The sequence below is a fragment of the Chenopodium quinoa genome, unplaced genomic scaffold (assembly GCF_001683475.1).
Source record: "Chenopodium quinoa cultivar QQ74 unplaced genomic scaffold, ASM168347v1, whole genome shotgun sequence".
Lineage (NCBI taxonomy): Eukaryota > Viridiplantae > Streptophyta > Magnoliopsida > Caryophyllales > Amaranthaceae > Chenopodium > Chenopodium quinoa.
In genome coordinates, this window is record NW_018744151.1 from 2,625,959 (window position 1) to 2,650,187 (window position 24,229).

Here is a 24,229-nt window from a genome sequence, read left to right on the forward strand (position 1 = left end):
TTTCTAATTTTCTCTCTCATCTCCGGCAACAGAAAGAGAGAAAAAATTTGAACCAAAAAATTTGAATTTCCTAAAATTTCGAACAAAATTTTTATTTTTTCTCACATTTTTCTTGCTCTCATTGCTCAAATTCAGATCGAGCTTCTGCAAATTTTATGCCCTAGAACAAAAATTGTGTAATTTTCTGGGTAAATTATGTCGACGGAAGATGAGAAGTTGTTGAAGGAGGCGAAGAAACTTCCATGGGAAGATCGATTGTTTCATAAGAATTGGAAGGTTCGAAATGATGCGAACATCGACCTAGTTGCATTTTTCGACTCCATTACCGATCCTAAGGACACTCGGCTTCGTGAATTTGGTATATTTTTTAGGGTTTTTGATTTTGTTTTAGTTGATTAGATCTGATTAATTTGGGTGTTTTTTTGATAATGCATTTGAATTTTGGGTTTGGATCTTATTCTGTGAAATGGGGTTTTTTTGAATTTTTATTTTGGTTTGGAATTTTTCAGGGCATTATTTTAAGAAAACAGTGACTGATTCTAATGCACCGGTGCAAGAGAAGGCGCTTGATGCTTTGATTGCGTATTTAAAAGCTGCGGATGCGGATGTTGGAAGGTGGGTTTGGTTTAAGAGAGTGAAATTGTTGGTTTTGGGTTGTTCATTGTTGCTTTGAAATTAATGGGTAATTTTGTTGGTTTTGTGTTTATGATTTAGGTATGGCAAAGAAGTATGTGATGCCGTTGTTGCGAAATGTCTTACCGGGAGGCCGAAGACTGTGGAGAAGGCACAAATGGTGTTTATACTCTGGGTGGAGTTGGAGGCAGTTGAGGCTTTCCTGGTATGAAACTTTCCTGCTTAGTTTCTATTACACAATTAAGTAGCCAGTTTTTCGTTTTGTTTCGAATATGTGAGCTACTTTTCTACTGGGCGAACGAGTGCTAGGATAGATTTTGGAGCAAAAGTGTATTGCACTATGGCCTTGCATTTGTAAACTTGTAATGCAGTGGTTGTTTTTGGAATTGTATTTTACTAGTGTTTGGCTATGTACATTTTGCAAGTGACATAGAGACCGTGTCTGGTTTTATCTACTCTGGAGTATTAGACAGCAGTGTAAGCTTCTTAGCTAGTATATTCATGGTCAGCTTTTCTAGCTGATGGGGTTCTGGTTATAAAAAAACTTATTGTCTGGATTCGTCTTCATTGCTTTGTAAAGGGTTCTGAAGCCCAAGTTTAGGCTCTCATGTAATCAATGGAAAGGTTTGTGGGATTGAGTTTCAGATTAATAGAATATACATGTTGAATTTTCACGGTAGAGAGTTTGAAGGGTGGTATATTGAAGTCTTTCTTGCTCTTATTTCATCTAACTCAATACTCTCGTTATATATGGAGTGCTGCAACATTAAGTTGTGATCATTTCCTTCCCTACATGGTTTTAGTAAGTTTTAGGGCGTAGTTTTATGGGTACTTTGGCCTAAATGTAGTGTTACTACCTTTGTATCATCTCAATTACTATTAGTATAATATGCTTTTTGTTAAGTTGCAATTGTAATAAGCTTTGGACAAGAAATGTACCTTTTGTTTACAATTATCTGGAAAAATGGTACCATATGTTTAATATATTTGGAGATAAGAGAACCCAATTCAGTAAACACTTGAAAGGTTAAAGTTCATATGGAGGAAGAAGAGATTAGATACCAAGCTCTATGAGGTAATGAAGAGGTAGTTGTATGAAGTTTTTGGAACTTAGGAGTAGTTATTTAAATTCTAGGATGAAAGAGAGATTCAAAGACAATGGAGGTATTCCTTAAATGCTTTTATATCATTCATGTAGTGTGGAGTACCAATGGCTAGACAATAAGACTTTATGTCAAGTCGTTGCATATAATTTGAAATGGAGAGTAGTAGAGTAAGCCTAGTCTCAAGCTGCGCCTAGAAAACTTCAAGGAAAAGAAATTGCAATGCCTTGGATTTACCTTAGTCGAAAAATATGTATGTACGTATTTCAAATATTCTCCTGATTTACCAGGGAATGTGTAGGTTGCTTTTGGCTGATTCCTCGCTACCAGGTTCGTCTGTATGTTAATCCATGGAAGCTCCCTTTGTTACTATTGGAGATATTCATTCTCTTCTTTTCTTTTTATTCTTTCCATAAAAAATAATCTTGACTGAAAGGTCTATTTTGCAGAAAAATGTTAATATGGTTTAACCCAAATTTAAAGAGGAGTGTTAAGATTATTAGTTTTAAATTTTTTGCAATAAACGGGGTATTTTAACCAGAATTTTATTGTAGCTTTATGTGACGATTGAGGTCTGTGTGCCTCCTGTGCCAAAGTGATAGCAACTCATCTTGGGTTCCTAAATTGGTGTCCAACTTTACAATACTCTGTTCGGGATTGTATGTTAGATATGATAAATAGTTAATAAATGTTTTTCTTTATCCCAGGAATGGACATTTATATTTAATCTGGTTGATAAATTTATGTCCTACATGTATCCTATCGCCTATATATGCTTTTAGAAGTACTTTTAGGGCCAATCTGCCATGACATGTTCACATAAACTTCTGTCTTTGATTCATAGTAGCTCTCTATGTCTATAGAGGGGACTTTGTTTTTTACACTTCCTACCGTATGATTATGACAAAATTTGTATTTTGAATTTAATAACACACATGAAGCATCATGGGTTTTCTAGGAGCTGCTTATGTTTAATCATTGTAACAAAATTTTTCTCATGTATGCTGACAAAAGATGAGGTCTTTGAACTTACAGAGTTATAGAGATTGTGATTGAGCCGTTAGGTCAATTTGGCTTTTAGTTATCATGTGTAAATTGGCTGACCCTGCTGGCTTTAGTGTGTGTAATAGTCATCTATGGCATTATGTCTTGCAACAATTTTTCAAATTTATTTTGATGAGAGTTGACAAGTTGAATCCTGTGGACTTTCTGTGGTTATGATTCGACCTGTTTCGTTATCTGGTCTTTTGTATTCTATATTTTCATTTACACAAAATGGATTTAAGCATCAGCTGGTATTGCTGATGTGTTGTAGAATGCGCTTGTAACTTACTCAACAATGATGCAATTTTTGTTTTCTTTGGCACCCCATTTTTTTCACCGTATGTGGTTGTTGGCTGATGTCAGCAGAAACATGCTTGTTGTTTCTGTTGTGCTTTCTAGCTATAGTAAATGACCTTGAAAACTCTGTATGTTATTTCTCTCTCTCTCTCTAATGATTTTTTTTACTTATTCAATGCAAGGATGCTATGGAAAAGGCTATTAAAGCCAAAGTGGCTAAAGCTGTTGTTCCTGCCATCGACGTCATGTTTCAAGCGTTAAGGTTCGTGGGCTGTACTGCTTGTGCTTAATATATCATTTTTGGTTCTGTTATTATGCGATTTCTACGTAGTTTCTGTTATGCTTACAATCTATCTTATCTTTGGGATGTTAAATAGTGAATTTGGGTCCAAGATTATTCCCCCGAAAAGAATTCTTAAGATGTTACCAGAGCTTTTTGATCATCAAGACCAAAATGTTCGTGCATCCTCTAAAGGATTGACCTTAGAGTTATGTCGCTGGATTGGACAGGACCCTGTCAAATCCATCTTGTTCGAAAAAATGAGGGATACAATGGTAAAACTATCTATATATTATCATACTTTTTTCTGTGTACTTTCGTATCTAATATGCTGGAGTGATGATTTATTTTATTTTTGGGTCTTTAGAAAAAAGAGCTGGAGGCAGAGCTTGTCAATGTTAGCGGGATAGCAAAGCCCACACGAAAGATAAGGTGATGCTAGTATGCAATTTGATTTTGCGCTTTCTGATTGTGACAAAAGTGTGTGGGGTCAAAAGTGATTCATTATGCTCATAGGCTGGAATTGTCTAAAACCTCTAAATTGTTGCATAGATGCTCATACCATTCCACTAATTTCTTGATTATCTTAATTAGGCTGCTTAATTTCTGTGATAATATGATTGCTTGAGGCTGGGGTCAAAAATATGTCCATAAATTGAGCTACGTTTGATTTTTCCGAAATGTCCTGAATTTGAATGTATACTTGCCTGATGGCACAATGGGTGATATATTTGTCAAGCAAGGTTTATCTGCTTTTATTTGGGTTTTCTTTTTCAGATATGGATTTTGCTTTAAAAGTACACTCTTTCTGTCATGGGGTTTCTTCCCATTTTCCTTTTCCTGATTTCTTTTCCTCTGATCTTGAATCTGTTTTGTTTTTAGTGTTGGCCATCTGAACGTTTTTGTTCGTATTAAAATTGGGTTGCTCATATTCAAAACAAAACCATTGATTTATGTAGTTAGATACCCTCTAATCATATTCAAAACAAAACCATTGATTCCAGTGCATCTTCTCTCAATTCACTATTTCATTTGGGAGGTAAATATTGAATTCACAGCTTCCTGCATGAAATATTTTTTATTGACCAGAATTTTTAGCTACCTGACCACCTGTGTGTTTAGCATGAATAAGGCTTTTGAATACATAGGATTTCCCTTCTTCAGCTAAAAGGCGAATCAATTGTCTGTGAATATCACGAATATGAATTTTGTTTCCGTAGAACATTTGCTGAATACAATACTGATATTCTTTTTTATTATCCATGTAAATTCAGATCTGAACAAGACAAAGAGCCCGAACCTGAGGTTGTTGCTGAAGTGGAAAATGCAGGACCATCAGAAGAATCTACATCCGATGGTATGCTACTATATACATTGGCTTTTAGCCTCTTACTGACCTTTATAATGTACAACCTCATATCGAATACTGTGTTGTCGATGACACTAGCAAATAAAAAAAAGGCTAAAAAGTTGATTGGGTAGATTATTTTGTCTCCTGTACTTCCATTTGGTGCTGTACTAGTGTACTGCATCAAATAGTTCAATAATTCAGTGATATATGTTATAAATAGAGTAGTGCATGTCATATAGCTCCATATAATTGCCATATTTGACTGGGGCAACCCCCAATTAATGTTGGCTTGCTACTGTGTTGAAATTGATAGCAGCACTTTGGTTTCAGCTCCACAGGTTATAGATGAATATGAGTTAGTTGATCCAGTGGACATATTAACGCCATTAGAGAAATCAGGATTTTGGGATGGAGTGGTCAGTTCTCTTATACCATTTTGTTCTCTTTGTAAATGTTGGTTCTATGTACTATAAATGTAGGGTTTTATCATTTCAGTGGCTAATTGACACTTCAATCTACTGTTCATTGGTCAACTTTATTCTTTGGGAGAGTTGTGGGAGACTCATTGTCATTTCTGATTTGGTTTGATTAGAAAGCTACTAAGTGGTCTGAACGGAAGGAGGCTGTTGCAGAGTTGACAAAACTTGCTTCCACTAAGAGGATAGCACCAGGTGATTTCACTGAAGTCTGCAGAACACTCAAAAAGGTTGTTTTGACACCTCTTTTTTACCTCTTATATATAATAAATCCTTTTCATTGACTGTGCTTAGTCTCTTGCTGTTTAACATGTTTGACTATATAATATCGTTGCAGTTAGTCACAGATGTAAACATAGCTGTTGCAGCTGAAGCCATACAGGCTATTGGGAACCTTGCTCGAGGCTTAAGGGCGCACTTTGCTGGGAGCTCACGCTTTTTGCTTCCTGTTTTACTTGTAAGATATCACAATTCTTTCTGGATTCCCTTTTTTTTAATCAGGCTGCTGTCTTTGTTGTGTTTTGTGCTGCATCTGCTTACTGTATAAAGTTTGGTATTGTTATAATGATGTGTGCCACCATGTTGACTAAACATATCTTTACATGACTCCTCGGTGCTCCTAATTTCACCCCACCCCCCTCTTCTAAATGTATTTCTGTTTGTGACCTTGTGTAATGTGACTGCCTTAAAGATAAAACTTCGTCTTTTCTCACAGGAAAAACTGAAGGAGAAAAAGCCTACCATCACAGATGCTTTAACCCAAACGTTACAAGCCATTTACAAGTCTGGATGTGTAAATCTCGTTGATATTGTCGAAGGTAAACTTTCATTTTTTACTTTTTAATTTTCCTTGAAATGCACAGGCAGATTTGGATGTCTGTAGACTACAGTCCACAGGTTCAAGTATTGTGATACTTGGGCCAGCTACTTAGAACATTGATGCATTACATGGTACATGCCATTTAAACCTTCAAACTGTTTACGTTTGAGTCCAATTGCACTCTGAGCAGTGCAGGAAAACTGAACTTATTGATTAAGTTGTGGCAGAGTAAAGAATTGGTATAGCATAAGTGTGTCAGTAATTGTGTGAGTATACTTATTAAACATGAGAATTGTTGGGATGGAGGATGTTTTTCTCTGTGACAAATTTCTTTTTTTGTATATCTCCCCGTAAGTGTTCAAACACCTTTTTTTTGGTTAGCTATTGTAGATGTTGTCTAGCTGTCAATTTCCATTTGGTTCTCGTTTCTGATTCCTGTTTTATTTCTTCAGATGTTAAAACGGCTGTGAAAAATAAAGTTCCTCTTGTGAGATCGTTGACTCTAAATTGGCTCACATTTTGTATCGAGACTAGCAACAAGACTGTCATTCAAAAAGCTCACAAGGATTATGTTCCCATATGTATGGAGGTCAGTGACTTTAATTGGTGACTATATTTGCTGCTTATTTTGTATATTTTTTGAATAGCTGTTTAATTTATTTATTTTCATACTAGTGATACCTGTTGCTTGAATTTGGATCTGCTATAATTCATATAGTTCTAATCTTATGATGATATGCTTTGTGTAATGTGCAGTGTCTTAATGATGGGACTCCTGAAGTAAGAGATGCAGCCTTTTCTGTTTTGACGGCCATAGCCAAGGTGAGTACTGAGTATCTTATATTCTAACTTTTCCTTAGTCTTCAAGTCAACATGTTGCAAAGTAGAAACTGAAATGTTCATCTCTTTTCTTGTTTTAGTTGGTAGGTATGAGACCTTTGGAAAGGTCACTAGAGAAACTTGATGATGTCAGGAGAAAAAAGCTTAATGAAATGATTGGTGGTTCTGAAAGTGGTCCACCTGCTGGTGGAAGCTCAGGTGTGTTCTTTTATTTTTAATTCTATTGTCCTTTGAAACTGGAGGTCCTTTATATTAACCTCTTATTTTGATCATCGCATGTCAGTCAATGTGCAAGTCTCAAGTGGATCTGCATCTGAGGTGTGTTTTGCTGCTTATTTAATATTATTTATCTTTGTTTTCTATCTCTCTTACATTGATTTGTGCTTTTATCTTTCAATGGTGCCTTCACTCCCAAGTCCAAATTGCAGACAATGTATTTCAAAAGCCTTTTTTTTGGCTAATAAAGTACCCATTTTACAAAAAACAAACTTTTCCTTTTACACTGCTAATATTTAATACAATTATATCCTTACTTGTATGCGTTAGTTAAATGCTTGTATTATCAAGGACGTTTTTTTTTTTTAAATTTTTTTTGCCTATCTTCCTCTTCTATTTTCCCACTACCCCCTGGTGCATTCCCCCCATGTTGCAATATTAAGGGTTTGTTTTGTTTGATGTAAAATATTTTCATGGAAAATGATTTTCCCATTATCCCTGTTTTACCTTTTGGTCTGTGAAAGGGTGGAAAACAATTTTCCTACGTTGGAAAATTACACTCTCAACAGTGGAAAGCATTTTTCTTTACTAAACAAGGGAAGCCACATTTTCCTCTCTCCTCCTTACCTCATTTTTACTTTACTCGCATCTATATAATTTTTCCGCTCTTTTTAATTTCTCTACAACTTTTCTCACAAGGAACCAAACAAAGGAAAACAAATTTGCAATTGTAGTTTTCCATGAAACTCGATCTTTTTTTTGAATTGTTTTACGTCAAACCAAGCTGAGCCTAAAGGATCATAGGTAGCATAGTACTTTGTCGATTACCAACTAAAAAAAAATTGAGAATATAGAATGAGGACAAGCTGTTTTTTAATCATTCTTTTGTAATCGAGTCGTGGATGAAAGTTGGTGTTCTTCATTGTTTTTGAGAGTATATGCCATACAGCCATGATTACTTCAGTGAAGTAAAATTTTAGATGTGTTGTCGATTTAAAGCTTAAACCGGTGTTTTATGTGTTGTGGATGACTGAGGAATTTCAGAATAATTAGTCTATGTTAGACAATGATTTTCAGCTTTATATAATTTTCTGAAACTAAGGTACTTTCTCCTTTTTTTTTTAGTTGCATCACTTTTCAATTTGCGGACTCCTAGGCAATTTTTGAAGATGAGATAAATAGAGGGATTAAAAAAATGGACTCATGTGTTAGGAGAGAGATAGATAGAGTTTATTAACTAAAAGGAAAGTGATGCAACTAATTTGAAGTTTTCGTTTTAGGAAAGTGATGCAGCTAGAAAGAAATGGAGGAAGTATATACTTTGATAAGCAATGCATTGTTTTATTTTGTTTAGTTTTCTTTTTCAGTTTTCCTGTTTTAGTGGGCTTATTATTTTGTACAATGTGACACTGTTTTTGTTGTTGACAGGCCTCATTTGTTAAAAAGTCGGCAGCAAGTATGCTGAGTGGAAAAAGGCCTGTTCAGGCAGCTGTGAGTGTTCTTGTTCATTTGAATCCATTATTTAGATGAAGTCGTAATATTTTTTGCTCTGGGATTTTTTAAATTTATCTTGTCTGTTTTTACATTCTATTAGCCTGCTGCCAAGAAAGGTGCTACATCAAAACCTGCTGCCAGCAAAAAAGTTGATGGAGGTGGGCAGCAAAAAACCGTGAAAATTGAACAGGAAGATGTTGAGGTATTTTTTCTTTATTTTTTGACGAAGTTCCCTGGTACTTGGTACAAAAAATGTCATTAACCTGTGTTTGTCCTGGTGAGCAGCCATCAGAGATGAGCCTTGAAGAAATTGAAAGCAGACTGGGTTCTCTTGTACAAGCAGAGACTATTTCTCAATTAAAGAGCACCGTATGGAAAGAAAGGCTGGAAGGTTTAGATTCTATTTAACCTTTATGTGTGGCATTATAATCATTTTTTTGACTTGCTTTTATGTTATTTTGATTTGTATCTGATCTTTTTAGATTGGTTTTGTGTTGCTTTGCTTTTTCTCTGTCGTTGCTGGTATTGATGTTTTAAGTGTTAGCTTTAATGTGTTATTCTTTCTCTTTTTTTCATCCATGTCCATGCAGCAATTTCTTCATTGAAAGAGCAAGTGGAGGGCATTCAGGAACTTGATCAGTCAGTGGAGATTCTGATTCGTTTGTTATGTGCTGTCCCTGGATGGAGTGAAAAAAATGTTCAGGTAAAAAAACAAAATTCTCATCTTATATAATCACCTGATAGTTTGCACTGATCCAAACTTTTTTTTTTTTTTTTTATTTGAAATCATTTTTTCTTACAAATAGTTTTTTGTATCGCCAATCTTTATTTTGTAAAAGAATACACATCCTCTATTTTTTTGGATGAAACGTGTAGGAATGGCATGGGGATTTATGTAAACAGTAAAGATACACATCCTTTATTTTGTAAAGGGAAAGTGTGAGAGGGAAACTAATTTTTTTTTTTTTTTTTTTTTAAAAACCACCAAATCCCATCATCCCTCTGCTTTGCCACAGAAGCTGCACCGATCATCAACTTCTGCCATTTGGCTGCCCCAACTCACCAAACCCCATTGCTATGAACCCACCCCATTATTCCTTCTTCCATCATACCAAATTTCCAACTCACTTGTAAGCATTGCATGACCTTTAAAATTAAAATCACCAGCAACAGCTAGATGTTGGTGGTGGCTTAATGTCAATAAGTTGGAGTTTTTTTTGTTTTTATTTATTTTTTTTTTTTTTGGGGGGGGGGGGGAAGTATTCGTGACTTGTGTGTGAAGGTCTCATGGGCATAGAGAGAGGTAGATTGATGATGAAATCTATGTTACTCGGACTCTTTCATTTACCTCACGTGTCCGTGTCGACACGACTCGTGTCGGACACCGACACTTGGACACTTCATTTTTAACTAAAAACAAAACTTTTTTCAAAAAAATGGGCGAGTCCGATACTTGGACACCTGTGTCTAATTTGACACTTCATCCGAGTCTAAGTAACATAGGATGAAATAGTGGGTGGTTGTATTTTGATATTGAAAATGGTTGGAGGTTAAAGATGAAGAAATAGGTGGTTTTGGGTATATGAGTTAGTGTTTTTGTTGATAAGGTGGGTAATTTAGTTTGTAATTCTAATAATTGATTGGAATTTGTAACTTAATGTTTCGCTAGATGAATAAATAAGGATATTTTATACGTGGGAAATTGTATGTGGTAAAATTTTGAAGTGTTGCATTTATTTTGAATCTTCCTTTTTTAGGAAACTGTTTCCTCTGAAAAACATGGAGGAAATATCTGGCATGACATAACCATCTAACAAAAACCTTATTACTCATCCATTGGTCATATTCAGAAAGTTCAGTGCTTCAGTCATTGCTTTTGTTGCTTTTAGCCAAAAGCAATGACTGAACTTTCTTAGTGGATAATTGGGACATGGAGGTAGTGGGAGACTGAAAATGACTTGGTTGGAAGAAGTTAGGAAGGATATGAAGCATATGGACTTGCATGACAATGAGGTATCTGATGGTAAGGGATGGAGGAGGAAGATTTTTGTGGATGACGATGCGGAATAATCACTTTAAGTTTATGTAGCCGACCCCACTTACGGGATTAATGCTTTGATTGATTGATTGAATCGATAAAATAATTAAGTCCAAATTCTCCAAAAATGACTTCACTTTTGATTTTTTATTTCCTTCTAGATCTTACATAATTTACATGCAAGTGCTGTAGAAAAACAAGAAATATTGGTCTTCCCTGATATAAACGTTATTTCCAATGACAATTAGTCACCACAAATTTTCACTAATTCTAAATTGTTGGTTCCTTATTATATCGATGTGAAGATACTTTGCACATGCTATGGTGTAGACATACAGCTGTTGTCAGTCTTGTCACTTGTATTTAGATTGTCTAAACACACTACCTTTAGTCCCTTGTGTTCTATGTAGAAGTTGTTAATAGAAATTGGGAAAATGGTAAGACTTTTGTGTTTAGATTGTGTATAGGCTAATTAGATAATTTTCCGAGAGTGAGGGGTAGCTTATGTGGTTAGAGCTTCCCTCCCTGTTTCAAGAAATCCTAACATCGATTCTTACCCCCGCCCTTGTGGCTCTCTAAACACCAAAAAAAAAAAAAAGATATTTTTCCCAATCCGCCTCTCTTTTCGGGTGAATGCAGAACAAAAACACACCCACATTTCTCTTAGCGCTATAACAAGTCAGTCAAGTGTTAGCTTATATTGGATAGTTGATTTATTTGAAATTGCCAATCTGTAAATGAATATCTTTAGCTTTGAATCTTAAAATTTAGTTAGAGTAAAAAGGTGTTAAACCTGACTCAATATAGGATACAAATAGATGAAAGGGCTGTACTCCGGAGCTTCCTAACGCTAAAATTAGTCAATTTTTATGATCAGAGTAAAGAACAAGGAATATAGTTTGGAGAAAATTTGATAGTAAATTCCTTGCTTGTCTTTCTTATCCATATGCCCAGTCTGTACTTGCTCTCTGTTTATCACTCCATACTTCCATAGGATATTTGTACTTAGATATATCAAGAATTAAGGATGTGTTGAGAGTTTAAAGGATATCTGCTAAATTATTGGTATTTCTGTCGTGAATGATGTATGATTCAGTATTATTCATAATTTACCCGTGGTTGTATTGGGTAAGTTTTTAAGCCTTTCGCTAATAAGTCACCTTTTTGTAGTCAATCTTTTGCTCTATGGCAATCATTGTTAATGTTTTGGCATCGTTTACTTACCACAGCTATGTTGTTTAGTGACTACTCTTTTGAATATCACAGGTCCAGCAGCAAACTGTTGAAGTTATTTCTTATGTAGCATCGACAGCTACAAGATTTTCCAAAAAGTGTGTTGTTCTTTGTCTTCATGGTGAGTAACTTGTTACTTTTGTCTTGCATATTAGTTTATTGTTGCTTTGCTTGCTAGTGATATCCAGAGATACAATTTTTTTATATTCTGTATTTCTTTTTGATTAATTGTCTACTTCACAGGTCTAAGTGAAAGGGTGGCTGATATTAAGACTAGAGCCCAAGCAATGAAATGCCTGACTACATTTTCGGAAGCAGTAGGTCCTGGATTTATTTTTGATAGAGTAAGTAGTTTCTATCTTCATTCTCTGTATTCATTTCCCACCATGCAAACACTTTTATCATGCTCTTGATGTTGTCACTTGTCAGTGGAGGATTTTTCAATGAAGTTGATTTCATGTTTCTTTTTCGTGAATATGGGATACACCCTCACCTTTTCTATATGTTCTATGCTTGTTTTTTAAATGACTTTCATTTGCTGCAGTTATATAAAATTATGAAAGAGCACAAGAATCCAAAGGTCCTTAGTGAAGGCATTCTATGGATGGTTTCTGCTGTTGAGGATTTTGGTGTTTCTCTTTTGAAATTGAAGGTGATTGTCTTTTGTCTTAAACATCCTATGCTAGATTAGGTCTATTTTATGCCATGAAATATTGAGTTCTGAAATAGTTTTCTTTTGAGGAAAGTTTTTTTTAATGTAAATGCTATTTTTCTTCTGTGAAGGACTTAATTGACTTCTGCAAGGAGACAGGACTACAATCAAGTACTGCTGCTACTAGAAATGCTACGATTAAGTTGATTGGTGTCTTGCATAAATTTGTTGGCCCAGGTGATTATAGCCTCTTCCCTCGACTGCATGCTTTTTTCTTGTGAATGTGTGAAGCAGTGGAAAAGTGCTAATTAATGTTATTGCAGACATCAAGGGGTTCCTTACGGATGTTAAACCTGCACTTCTTAGTGCGCTTGATGCAGAATATGAAAAAAATCCTTATGAGGTATTTGCATTTCACTATTCCTATCCTAATGTATTTTGTTAGCAGGGTTTTTTAGATTAGTGTTACCTGTGCTGCAGGGACCATCTATAGCTCCAAAGAAAACAGTAAAAGCAACCGATTTGTCATCTGTTCCTGCTGGTGGCTCAGATGGTTTGCCACGTGAAGATATTAGTGCGAAGATAACACCAACCTTGTTGAAAAATTTTGAAAGCCCTGATTGGAAGGTATATATTAATTTAACATTTCAAATTATGTATTGTCATTAATTTTGTAATGTTGTGCTTCAGAATTTGCCTTATAAAGATATTGAAAGTGCTATCATCTTTATGTTTTGATAATATCCAGATACGCTTGGAATCCATTGAAGCTGTGAATAAAATTTTAGAGGAGGCCAATAAGCGTATTCAACCCATTGGAACTGGTATCACTGTGTTATGTTCATGGCTTCAATCATGTTTGAAGTTTCTGTTATACTTTTTGTTGGCAGTGTCAGTTGTAATTTCTCCCCCCATTAGTTGTTTATGAGTATTATTTTGACAAACAGGAGAGTTGTTCGGTGCTCTTAGAGGCCGTTTGAATGACAGCAACAAAAAGCTTGTGATGGAAGCGTCTTCTACCATTGGTGGTGTTGCTTTTGCCATGGGTCTTCCAGTTGAGAAAGCAAGCAAGGTTTGTTTGTTCATTTTTTGATATTGAATTTGCTGGAGCTCTATCTTGGGGTCTTTCCAGTGACTTCAAGTTTTTTTTGTGCATTCTTTACTGTTTTGTATGTTTTTTTATCTAAATTGAATTTGATTGTGGCTCTTACAGGGAATTCTTTCAGATGTATTGAAATGCCTTGGTGACAATAAAAAGCAAATGAGAGAATGTGTTTTAACAACTTTGGACTTGTGGCATGGTGCTGTCCATCTTGATAAAATGGTTGGTTTAAGATTATGACTATTGTTGGATTCTTGGGTAAATGTAAAGAAGCTAGAATTGACTGAACAGGAAATTGTTGTTAATGCTGTTCTGTGAGTATAGGTACCCTATATTACTGCTGCTCTTTTGGAATCAAAACTTGGTGCTGACGGACGTAAGGATCTTTTTGAATGGTTATCTAAGCATCTTTCCGTGATGAATGAATTTCCTGATGCGGTGCAGCTGCTTAAGCCAGCTGCCACTGCCATGACGGTATTCTTTGACAATTCTTTTTATGGTTTATGTTTGTTTTATCGTGGTCCAATTAAATCTGTGTCATTTTTTAATTGGAGGTCTGTTTACCCTTTTGGATTTAATTTCAGGATAAATCATCTGATGTTCGTAAAGCAGCTGATGCATGTCTTTCAGATATTCTTAAAGCTTGTGGTCCAGAAATGGTGCATTTTTAGGCTCTGCTTTAATGTATTGTGATTAAGAAAGATTATTGATAGTGAATATGGATTTGTTTTCTGACAATCATAACCTTATTGCCTTCTTAGGTGACCAAGAATTTGAGAGATATTCAAGGCCCGGCTCTTTCTCATGTTCTTGAGAAACTTAAATCTTACGGGGGTGTTCCAGGTATGCCTTTATAAATTTTGTCTCATGTCTGTTAATTATTTTCTTAGTTTGTGCTTAAGTTCACTTAGTTTTTCGGCCATCAGACGTGCATGATTCTGCTCAAGTTGCTTCTTCTACATCACTACCTAAGGGGAGCACGAGACTTGGTAAAACTAGCTCTAATGCTGGTGGGGAACGTGCACCTAAGTATGGAGCGAAATCAGCATCATCGGTGTGTTTCCTGTTTTTAATTATTCTCCAGCTTTCACAGTTTAATCTTACTTATTTTGTGGCTTTGATTATCTTAATGACTTTTGATCTTTCTACAGAGAGCTGCTCCGGCACGGAGCTCAAGAGCAGAGTCCATCATGTCTGTTCATGATATTGCTATCCAGTCTCAGCCATTATTAAATATTAAAGATTCGAGCAAGGTATTTCACCGTCGAGGTTATTTGTTTGTATTCCGTTGCATCCTTTATTACTATAGGGGAGTGATAATTTATGTGGTTATGATTACGCTCTGCAGGAAGATAGGGAAAGGATGGTTGTCCGCCGTTTTAAATTTGAAGAACCTCGTTTGGAGCAAGTACAAGATCTTGAGGTTCGTAACTTCTTAATTTCTCTTTGACTCTAAAGTAAAACCTGATGTCACTTGGGCATATGTTTTATTAGGATTAGTGAGAAAATACGGTTGGTTAATATTGAATAAAAATGTAAGTTAATGGATGATGGACAGATTGGAGACAATCTAAGTGACACATGATGCTTCTACTACCTTTGTTTCATATTATCTGCAACATTTTCCAAAAACGGAAGCTACATATTATGCGCAACAAACCAAAAGTTTCTTCTTTTAGTAAATTTTTCTGTGTATAATTACCAGCATACCCTTACTTAGTTTTACTTAACTTCAATAAACAACATATTAACTCCAAATTAATTTATCCATAATTAAAACTTTTACCCACATTCTATGATTCTATCTCCTCCCTCACAAACACATCCACCACAACCATCACCAAATTTTCTCTCTCCTCCCTCTCAACCGCCAGCAGCAACCCTATTATCTCCTCTCACAACCACCACACGACCACCACCACTCAGATTAAGTCGCCGACCATTTCACCTCACCCTTGCCAGGTTGCCACCACCTCTTTTCCCTTTTTCAAAGTCGCCGCCCCTCACTAAATCATATTACGACGCAATTTGGAAAAGGTGAAATTCGATGGTTTTTTTTAAACCAATACGAGGTGAGGTCTTGGTGGTGCTGCGTCTTGGATCTTGGTGGTGGTGAGGACGTGAGGTGGGGTTTAGATCTTTGTGGTGGTGAGGTGGGATTTTATTCGTTTCCTTGGTGGTGGTAAGTTGGGGTTTCAGATCTAAATTAGTGGTGGTTTGTTGGGGTTTCAGTCCTTTGGAGGTGGTAAGGTTGTTGTTTCGGTTCGTTGGTGGTGGCTTGCCTGGTTACATGGGGTTTCAGTTCGTTGGTGGTTTGGTGACGCGGGGCTTCGTTTGCTGATGGTGTGGGTTGGTGGTCTAGTGACGTGGGGTTTCGTTCGCTGGTGTTGGAGGATGACATGGGGTTTCGTTCGTTGGTGGTGGCTGATGATATGGGGTTTCGATTGGTGGTGGTGGGAGTTGGTTGGGTGCGTTTTGGGTGGTGGTGGTGGGTTTCAGATCTTAGTGGTGGTGAGAGGGTGGTTACAAGGTGGGTACCGATGGTGTTTACTTTCTCTCTCATCCAATCAATCATATGCCCCTTTTTTACTAATCTTTGCTTAAGAAATTTTGTCTTGGGGATTGTGCAACCAAGTTTGTTGCAGATAATACAAAACAGAGGTAGTATTAGGGACAAGGATTTTTTTTGGAGAAATGGGCTTATTATTTGGGGACAGAGGGAATATATTTCTTAATCTAATTAAGTGGTGGGCTAATATGTTGAACTATTTGTAAACTGGCTGTTTTGTTGCAGAGTGGGCTTGCCAAATTTTTTAGGGAAGATCTGAACAGAAGGCTTCTGAGTACAGACTTCAAAAAGCACGTGGATGGCATCGAAGTGTTACATAGGGTGAGTTATGTTCTACTCCGTATCAAATTTATTATGTATTGTTGGGATTCAATTCTTATATCTAATTTCTTCCAACAGGCACTTCCAACCATCGTAAAGGATCTGATTGAAGTTATGGATATAGTTTTAAGGTGGTTTGTTTTGCGATTTTGTGAATCGAACACAACATGCTTATTGAAGGTGTGATATTTGCTACCTTCATTTCATCTGAGTACCTTGAGCATTTTTTCTAATTCCTTATATAGTAACATAATCTTACTCGTGGAATGTGTGTATAATATCAGGCATCTCTAATTGGCAATTCCCCTTTTCTTAATCACAGGTTTTAGAATTTCTTCCTGAATTTTTTGAGGCATTAAGGATTGAGGGGTATGCATTGACTGAAGCAGAGGCAGCCATATTTCTTCCATGTTTGGTAGAAAAGGTTAAGCTTTCTCTTTTTCATTAGATATTTTTTTTTCCTTTTTTTTTTTGATATATCTAGATGCTGTTGTGCAATTGATGAAGCACAGAACATTCATTCATTTTTGTTTCATTGCAACTGTCTTGCAACACGAAGTGAATGATTTGGGTCTGATATATGATTTAAACAATTTTAGATCTTTTTGCAACATATTTGATATTTTCCAGTTAAAATCAGTATAATCATTTGGTTGCTATGGTCTCTTTGTGCTTCATTCGAAGGCATGTTTCTGTTGGATGAGAACTAATTTTGGCCTCTTTTTAAATCTGTAGTCTGGACATAACATTGAGAAACTACGAGAAAAAATCCATGAGCTCACTAAACAAATTGTTAGTATATATCCAGCAGCAAAACTTTTTCCTTACGTCGTGGAGGGACTACGCTCAAAAAATAATCGAACACGTATAGAGTGTGCAGATCTTGTTGGTTTCCTTCTTGACAATCATGGAGCTGAGGTAAGTTTGGGTCTTTTTAAAAAAATATTTAGGATTAGTGTTTAATTGATGGTGAAATTGAGCATCTACTTGTCTCCTTTTTCACAGATAAGTGGGCAGCTGAAAAGCTTGCAGATTGTTGCAAGTTTAACAGCTGAACGAGATGGTGAAACTAGAAAGGCTGCTCTGAACGCGCTGGCCACTGGTTACAAAATTCTAGGTATCAAATGCTGAATCATTAGTTCATATATTTTTTCAGTTCCTTAGTTGTTTGTCCTATTTTTACAACTTTTTCCTGGCTTGTGTTATACTGTAGAGTTTTGGTGTTATGGATGATTGGATCTCCATTTTTTTTATGAGATATGACACCCCTATTCCTCCTTCCTTGGCTCTGATTTTTTTTTTCTTTTTTTCTTTTCATTTTATCCCAAAAAAGCCTTGTTTGAACTTTATAGTCAGAGTTCCAGCTTCTAAAAATTGAATATTAGCTCAATCAGTAGATTTATACACTTGCAAAATTGTACTTTGTATCTTTTTGGTGTGTGACCAAAGATTGCAAATCTAGAAAGCCTTTTTTTAAAGGTAAATGGAGTACTCTCTGAACATCGTGTTGTCCATATGGAGTTTTTTGTTTCGTAATTTCCCGTATCATTGTTGCCTCAATTAACAATGAAATTGTTGTTCATCTCTGAATTTAATGTGTTCTTTATAATTATTGACTGTTCCGGCTTTTGCATGGTCATGCGCATGATAAACAATATGTAAGATACAAGAGTGAATTACAGGATAGTTCAGTTCTTCCAGTCCATCTGTGGTCATGCTTCTTTTAGTGGAATTGATTTATAAACTTCATTTAGTCCAACAGTTTTATTTATTGGAGAAGTATCTTAGTGGAGAATGAGATACCCTTCCAATTTTTTCTTTTTTGACACTGTTTCTGTTACAGGTGAGGATATTTGGAGATATGTAGGGAAATTAACAGATGCTCAAAGAAGTATGATAGATGAAAAATTTAAGACAAAGGTATTGTATTTCTTTCTTTCGTATTAATGGTAATTGTCTTGATTGTTTTAGCTGATCACATAGTGCTTTTTTTTAGGCTCGTGATATGGACAAGAGAAGGGAAGGGAAGCCTGGAGATGCAAGGGCTGCTTTAAGACGTTCGGTCAGGGATAATGGGTGAGGATATCCTAATATTTAACTATGCGGCTTTACTTTCTTTGTTTCTTATGATGTATTACTTTTCACAATGGTTCTATAGCAAAGGGTTATCTAACGACTCCATTTCCTTCGCGATTATTGACACTTTTATAAGCTTTCGTTTTTCTTATATTTACCACCTAGTTCAGATTGCTTTTTGATGTGATTTTTATCTTTGCCTGATGGCCTACATGAAAGTATAGAGTTGGAGCCTGGAAGTCTTTGAGGTTGGGAGTGTATGCTTTGTGCTAGTTATTTTTGTGCCAATCTATACTATCTGTGACATTGGGTGGGTTAGTAAAGTATTCCTGTGCCAGTTTATATCTGTTCATTTTATGGTCATTCCAGTTTATCTTATGTTTTCCACCCTTATCTGCGGGGGTATGTTTTAGCAGCAAGAGGTGGGGATTTCCTTATTATTGGAGCCCTACATATGAATTATGATTTATATATTTAGTTCTATTTCTTGCTTATTCTTTATTCTCTTAATTTTTGTTGTATTTGTACCGCCTGTATCTTCAATTTAAATGCATACCATTCTTTACCTGGCCCTTAAGTTCTAACAGGTCATTTTTCTTTTATTGCTATCCTCGTCTCACTTTAATTGGTTAATTGCTGAAGTAAAGCTTCAATATTTACTTACTTAATTTTTTATCTGAACATATTATAGGTCTGATATAGCTGAACAGAGTGGAGAAGTTTCAAGATCAATTGGTGGCCCAGTTTTTGCCAGGTATTCTCCGCTTTTCTTCCTTTGGGCTCCATCCTATCTTCTGTGCTGTTCTTATGTCTGTTCAATTTTAAATTGACCATTTGTTTGAATTGCCTGTTTCAGGGAACCCTATGTTCATCCTGAACTCCATATGGATAGAAATTCATTGCCTCGAGTGCATGCTGGTGTTAGTGGTCCTACTGACTGGAATGAAGCACTTGATATCATTGCACACGGTGCACCGGAGCAGGTACTTATGCTAAAATGATCCTTTAAAGAAGGCCTTTATATGTAGTTCTGATTTATAGCATGTTTATATATATGCATTTGTAATCCATGCTTGTTGCTTGCATTGAACTCATCTTTCCTGCAACGTAATTCTGTGCAGTCTGTCGAAGGAATGAAAGTAGTTTGCCATGAGTTGGCGCAGGCCACAAATGATCCTGAAGGAAGTACAATGGATGACATTGTCAAGGATGCAGACCGACTTGTTATAATCTTAGCCAATAAGGTACTCTCTCCGTTTTCTCATATGTATTACAATTTGTACAGGCACTGAGGCACATAATGTTAGCAGGTTTAATCGATATGTTGTATTGTAAGAAATGATAGTGAAGACAATAGCTTATTAAATGCAAGGGATTTGAGAGGGGAGGTAATATAAATGGAGCGGGGATCATGGGAGGAGAGAGAGAATATTATAATGTACTTCCTCCGTTTCTTTATTGTTGCAACACACACTTTATCACGGTATATAAGAAAAGTGGACTTTACATGATATAATAGAACAATACACTTAAAATGCGGTTAACAGGTTTTTATTAGAAGTATAATCAAGTGGGCCATGAGATTTAAATAAATGTAATAATACAATTTTCACCATATAAGCCTTCTTTTTTATAGTGTGTTGCTACTAATGTGACATTTCCTTTTTAGGGAAGTGTTGCAACTATAAAGAAACAGAGGAAGTAGTAATTTATCAGAAATAAAAGTATAACACTTAAAATGATCAACTGAATTAGGCATGTGTAACACTTGATATTTGAGGGGATATTGATTTGCATTTTGTAATTTCTGTCAATTTTTTTTTTCCTGCAATGCAACCCTTAGTTTTGTGATTTATTGAAACAGGTTGCAAAGACATTTGACTTCAGTCTAACTGGGGCTTCTTCGAGGTCCTGTAAATATGTTTTAAACACACTCATGCAGGTGATTTTTTTTTTTTTCCTTTCTTCTTTTCTTTGGATATTTCTTGTTGCAACTCATGCTAGTTTTTATGTCTATGTTTTTGTTGCTCTTCTGATGGTTTTTAGTATGCTGCAGACATTTCAAAATAAGACTCTAGCTCATGCGGTCAAGGAGAGCACCCTTGATAATCTCATTACTGAACTTCTTCTTTGGCTTTTGGATGAACGGGTTCCCCGCATGGATGATGGAGGCCAACTTCTGAAAGCTTTGAATGTTTTGATGCTTAAGATCTTGGTATATATGAATTGGCCTTTTTTGCTACTGTTTCATCACCTTTATAGTGACCTATCTGAAAGTAATGTCAATTATTGTAGGACAATGCCGATAGGACATCATCATTTGTGGTGCTCATTAAACTACTAAGTCCAGTGAGCTCCTCAAGATGGCCAGCACCTGCGGTGAATGAATCCCTGAATGTTAGAAATCAGAAATTTTCTGATTTAGTTGTCAAATGTTTGATAAAACTAACGAAGGTAATTTTCCTATGTTTTGCTCGGGTGGGTGAAAGCCTTGGGTTGCATAGAGTGTAAGCTTTGCTGCTCAAAAACACCCAGTGCTGACACTTGTATATTTATACTCTTTTGTTTAATGCTCCTCTAAAAAGACATTTTCAGTATAGTAAATATTATTTAAATCAATCTTCTTTGTCCCTCTTAATTTTCTACACAATTCTTTCTTTTTTTTCTTAATTTTTCTCTGCTACACTGCACTTTTTTTGGATTAACTGAGGGTTGAAAGATATCAGTTTTTTAAATTGCTTATTCCTACTTCAGGTTCTTCAAAGCACTATATATGATGTGGACCTAGACCGCATTCTTCAAAGCATCCATGTGTACCTTCAAGAGCTTGGAATGGAAGAAATAAGGAGAAGGTATTTTTCCCTCTTTGAGTTTTAGCTCTGGTTTCTTCTTATTTGAGGATTATACTCACTCATCCTTTTTGTTCACTCTTCTTTTTGATGTAATTCTGTCTACATGAAGGGCGGGAGCTGATGATAAACCTTTGCGTATGGTTAAAACTGTGTTGCATGAACTTGTAAAACTTCGGGGTACAGCTATCAAAGGTCATCTCTCCATGGTTCCTATAGATATGGAGCCTCAACCCATTATCCTTGCATACATTGATTTGAATCTCCAGGTGCTGGAATTTTGCTTTGCGTTTTGGGTTTTTAATCAGTTGTGTAGCTTTTGATCTGGCTTTCACATGTTGTGATTAATTCTTACTTTATGATTTTACTATTTTTCCTGTACTAGACTTTGGCAGCGGCAAGGATGCTTACCCCCACTGGACCTGTGGGCCAAACTCATTGGGGTGACTCAACTGCTAATAATCCATCTTCTACCACTCATTCTGCAGACGCTCAGTTGAAGGTAATGCTGGACTATCAATGTTGATGACATATGGTCTTTTATGCCTTAAGTACATGTAGCTGTGACTGATTATGATATCTTGGCCGTATGTCTTTTGCAGCAAGAACTGGCTGCAATTTTTAAGAAAATTGGAGATAAGCAGACTTGCAGTATTGGTCTTTATGAACTGTATCGCATTACACAATTATACCCCAAGGTAACTATTGTGCACCAACTTGGTTATCTCCTACTGCTTTGTTTTCTACCCATTAGCCTCTTTTCTCTGTTTGCATTACAAAATTGCTTGATTTTGCTCAAGTTTGGTTATCTCCTACTGCTTTAAGCATATTTATGCTCACAATCTACTCCTATTTGTAGGTTGATATCTTTGCTCAGCTCCAAAATGCCAGTGAAGCATTCAGAACATATATAAGAGATGGATTGGCACAGGTATGCAGCTAATTCACTATCATCGACATTAATTATTAATTGCGGTGCTGTGCTCATCTGTTCATTGCTTCAGATGGAGAAGAATGCAGCTGCCGGAAGGACACCTTCTAGTGTCCCATTAGCAACTCCACCTCCATCATCACTGAATCTGTCATCGCCAAAATTAGCTCCTTTGTCGCCTGTACACACAAACTCACTTAATGATTCAAAATCGTTGAATACTAGAGTTGAGCCAACAAGTTTTTCTTTACCCCCATCATTCAGTGACGATGAGAAGACAGCCAATGCAATCTCCAGAAGTTCAAATTTTGATCACCAACAGCTCCTAGGGGACCAAAGAAGTGACAGACTGGCGACAGGAGGTAATTTTTTTTTTTTATTTTTTGTTCGTGTTTGTGTGTGTTTGTGTTTTCTCTTCTCTCTTTTCCCCTTGGGAAGTTGTTTTTGATTTTGGGAGCTGCTGTTGAACAGTTACTACCGGGACATTAGATGCTATTAGAGAAAGGATGAAGAACATGCAGTTAGCTGCAGCAGGTGTAAATCCAGAATCTGGAAGCAGGCCCTTGATGCCAATGAATGGTAATGTCACTCATAATCAAGCTCAGCATGAGCTAGATGATTCAGCTGCTGACAACCCGGTTCACAGTGGAGTTCTTCCTATGGATGAGAAGGCACTATCTGGGTTGCAAGCCCGGATGCAAAGACTAAAGAGTGGGTCATTTGATCATGTATAGGACAGTAAAATTGAGGATCACATTATTGAAAGCTGCTTTACCATCTCACATAGTGCAGATCTCGTTCAGTGCCTTTTCTGGGCAGACCTCTGTACACTCACGGATTTTGTACATAAGAATATGTAACCAAATTTGATGGGAAGCTTTACTTGAATTCCATGGTGGGTGTAACGGATCTTTTTGATTGGTTTCCCAGAAAAGCTTGTTTACGAATGGTGCATGGTATACTGTTAGCTGTAATCTGTTCAGCTGTAAAAGGCCCGAGGTTTGTTCTTGGGTGATTGATGAGAGACTAATCAGGGAATAGTATAAGAAATTTTTCTTCCGCTAACCATTGTGTGCAATGATTCTTGTAAACCTTACAGCTTATCATTTTGTATATGATAATTGACATTATCTTTTGTTACAGATGTATCTTTATGATGTAACTTAATGAAAAGTTTTGTTTTGTGTTGATGCAACTATTTCTTTTGGGCAATTTTTCTCTACGGCTTTATTTCTTTTGCTTAAATTTAGTGTATATGTTGGCACTATCTTCATATTCCTCAATAGCATCAAAATCGATTAGTTGCTTTTTGTTTGCTTATAGCAAAACTTTTTAAGGAAAGTGAAAAGATAGAGTGGAGGGAAGTTGGTAAATAAAAGGTGGTAAAATTAACTATGGGCTTGTTTAAATTTACTAAGCTAAAACTGAATGTTTTATGATAGAAGGAAATTAAAGTTGAACTTAACTAAACTAATTGGAGTTGAATTGAATTGAAATTAAGCTAAAGTGAACATGTCCTAAATAAAATATGTAGTAATAAATAACAAGGTTGTCAAACTCGAAATTGCAATAATATGAATCGGAGGTAGTGTATAGTTCTTAAGGGTTCGTTTGGCATTGTTGTGGTTTTCTGTTTTTTGGTTTTTTGTTCTCTAAAATTATATGATATGAGTCCCATAATGAATCAAAAATTATATAAACTTATTAAAATTATGATAATTATGAAAACTGACAACAGAAAAGTGGAAACTCATTTTTCTTGTTTCCTGTTGTTGGTTTTTGGTTTTCAAAAAAACAGGAAACTGAAAACTAAAACTGATGTCAAACAAGCCCTAACAAATTCGTTTTCTAAAATTAATAAATAATAAATTAACGATAAAGGCATTAATTTTCTCATAAATTAT

General features: G+C 35.9%; 1 protein-coding gene across 2 annotated transcripts; it reads left to right on the forward strand.

Annotated features, from left to right (window-relative positions):
- Positions 1 to 23,526, forward strand: LOC110693578 (protein MOR1-like). Of its 2 annotated transcripts, none has more exons than XM_021870710.1 (54): positions 1 to 358; positions 510 to 615; positions 715 to 838; positions 3,260 to 3,339; positions 3,455 to 3,632; positions 3,725 to 3,789; positions 4,632 to 4,714; positions 5,039 to 5,124; positions 5,301 to 5,414; positions 5,522 to 5,641; positions 5,900 to 6,002; positions 6,457 to 6,593; positions 6,761 to 6,826; positions 6,925 to 7,042; positions 7,128 to 7,162; positions 8,489 to 8,551; positions 8,655 to 8,756; positions 8,840 to 8,945; positions 9,145 to 9,257; positions 11,859 to 11,946; positions 12,069 to 12,169; positions 12,370 to 12,477; positions 12,609 to 12,714; positions 12,801 to 12,880; positions 12,958 to 13,104; positions 13,226 to 13,301; positions 13,425 to 13,549; positions 13,691 to 13,801; positions 13,904 to 14,053; positions 14,164 to 14,238; positions 14,341 to 14,422; positions 14,491 to 14,633; positions 14,731 to 14,832; positions 14,928 to 15,002; positions 16,374 to 16,469; positions 16,548 to 16,649; positions 16,792 to 16,893; positions 17,205 to 17,387; positions 17,475 to 17,586; positions 18,313 to 18,389; positions 18,466 to 18,545; positions 19,237 to 19,299; positions 19,402 to 19,528; positions 19,667 to 19,789; positions 20,410 to 20,487; positions 20,602 to 20,760; positions 20,841 to 20,999; positions 21,300 to 21,397; positions 21,507 to 21,663; positions 21,780 to 21,896; positions 21,997 to 22,092; positions 22,254 to 22,325; positions 22,399 to 22,687; positions 22,797 to 23,526. In XM_021870710.1, exons 1-54 carry the CDS (start codon positions 196 to 198, stop codon positions 23,057 to 23,059), a joined length of 6,084 nt encoding a protein of 2,027 aa, XP_021726402.1. In that variant the 5' UTR covers positions 1 to 195; the 3' UTR covers positions 23,060 to 23,526. The 2 variants fall into 2 exon arrangements, with proteins under 2 accessions (XP_021726402.1, XP_021726403.1); XM_021870711.1 differs by having other exon boundaries at positions 14,506 to 14,633; positions 22,797 to 23,059.
- Positions 23,527 to 24,229: the final 703 nt, after the last annotated feature.

Coding starts and splice junctions, on each gene's coding strand:
- LOC110693578 (XM_021870710.1), top strand. CDS start 196: ATGTCGACGGAAGATGAGAAGTTGTTGAAGGAGGCGAAGAAACTTCCA. Junction 21,000..21,299: donor GTTTGATAAAACTAACGAAG/GTAATTTTCCTA, acceptor TTCCTACTTCAG/GTTCTTCAAAGCACTATATA. Junction 21,398..21,506: donor ATGGAAGAAATAAGGAGAAG/GTATTTTTCCCT, acceptor GTCTACATGAAG/GGCGGGAGCTGATGATAAAC.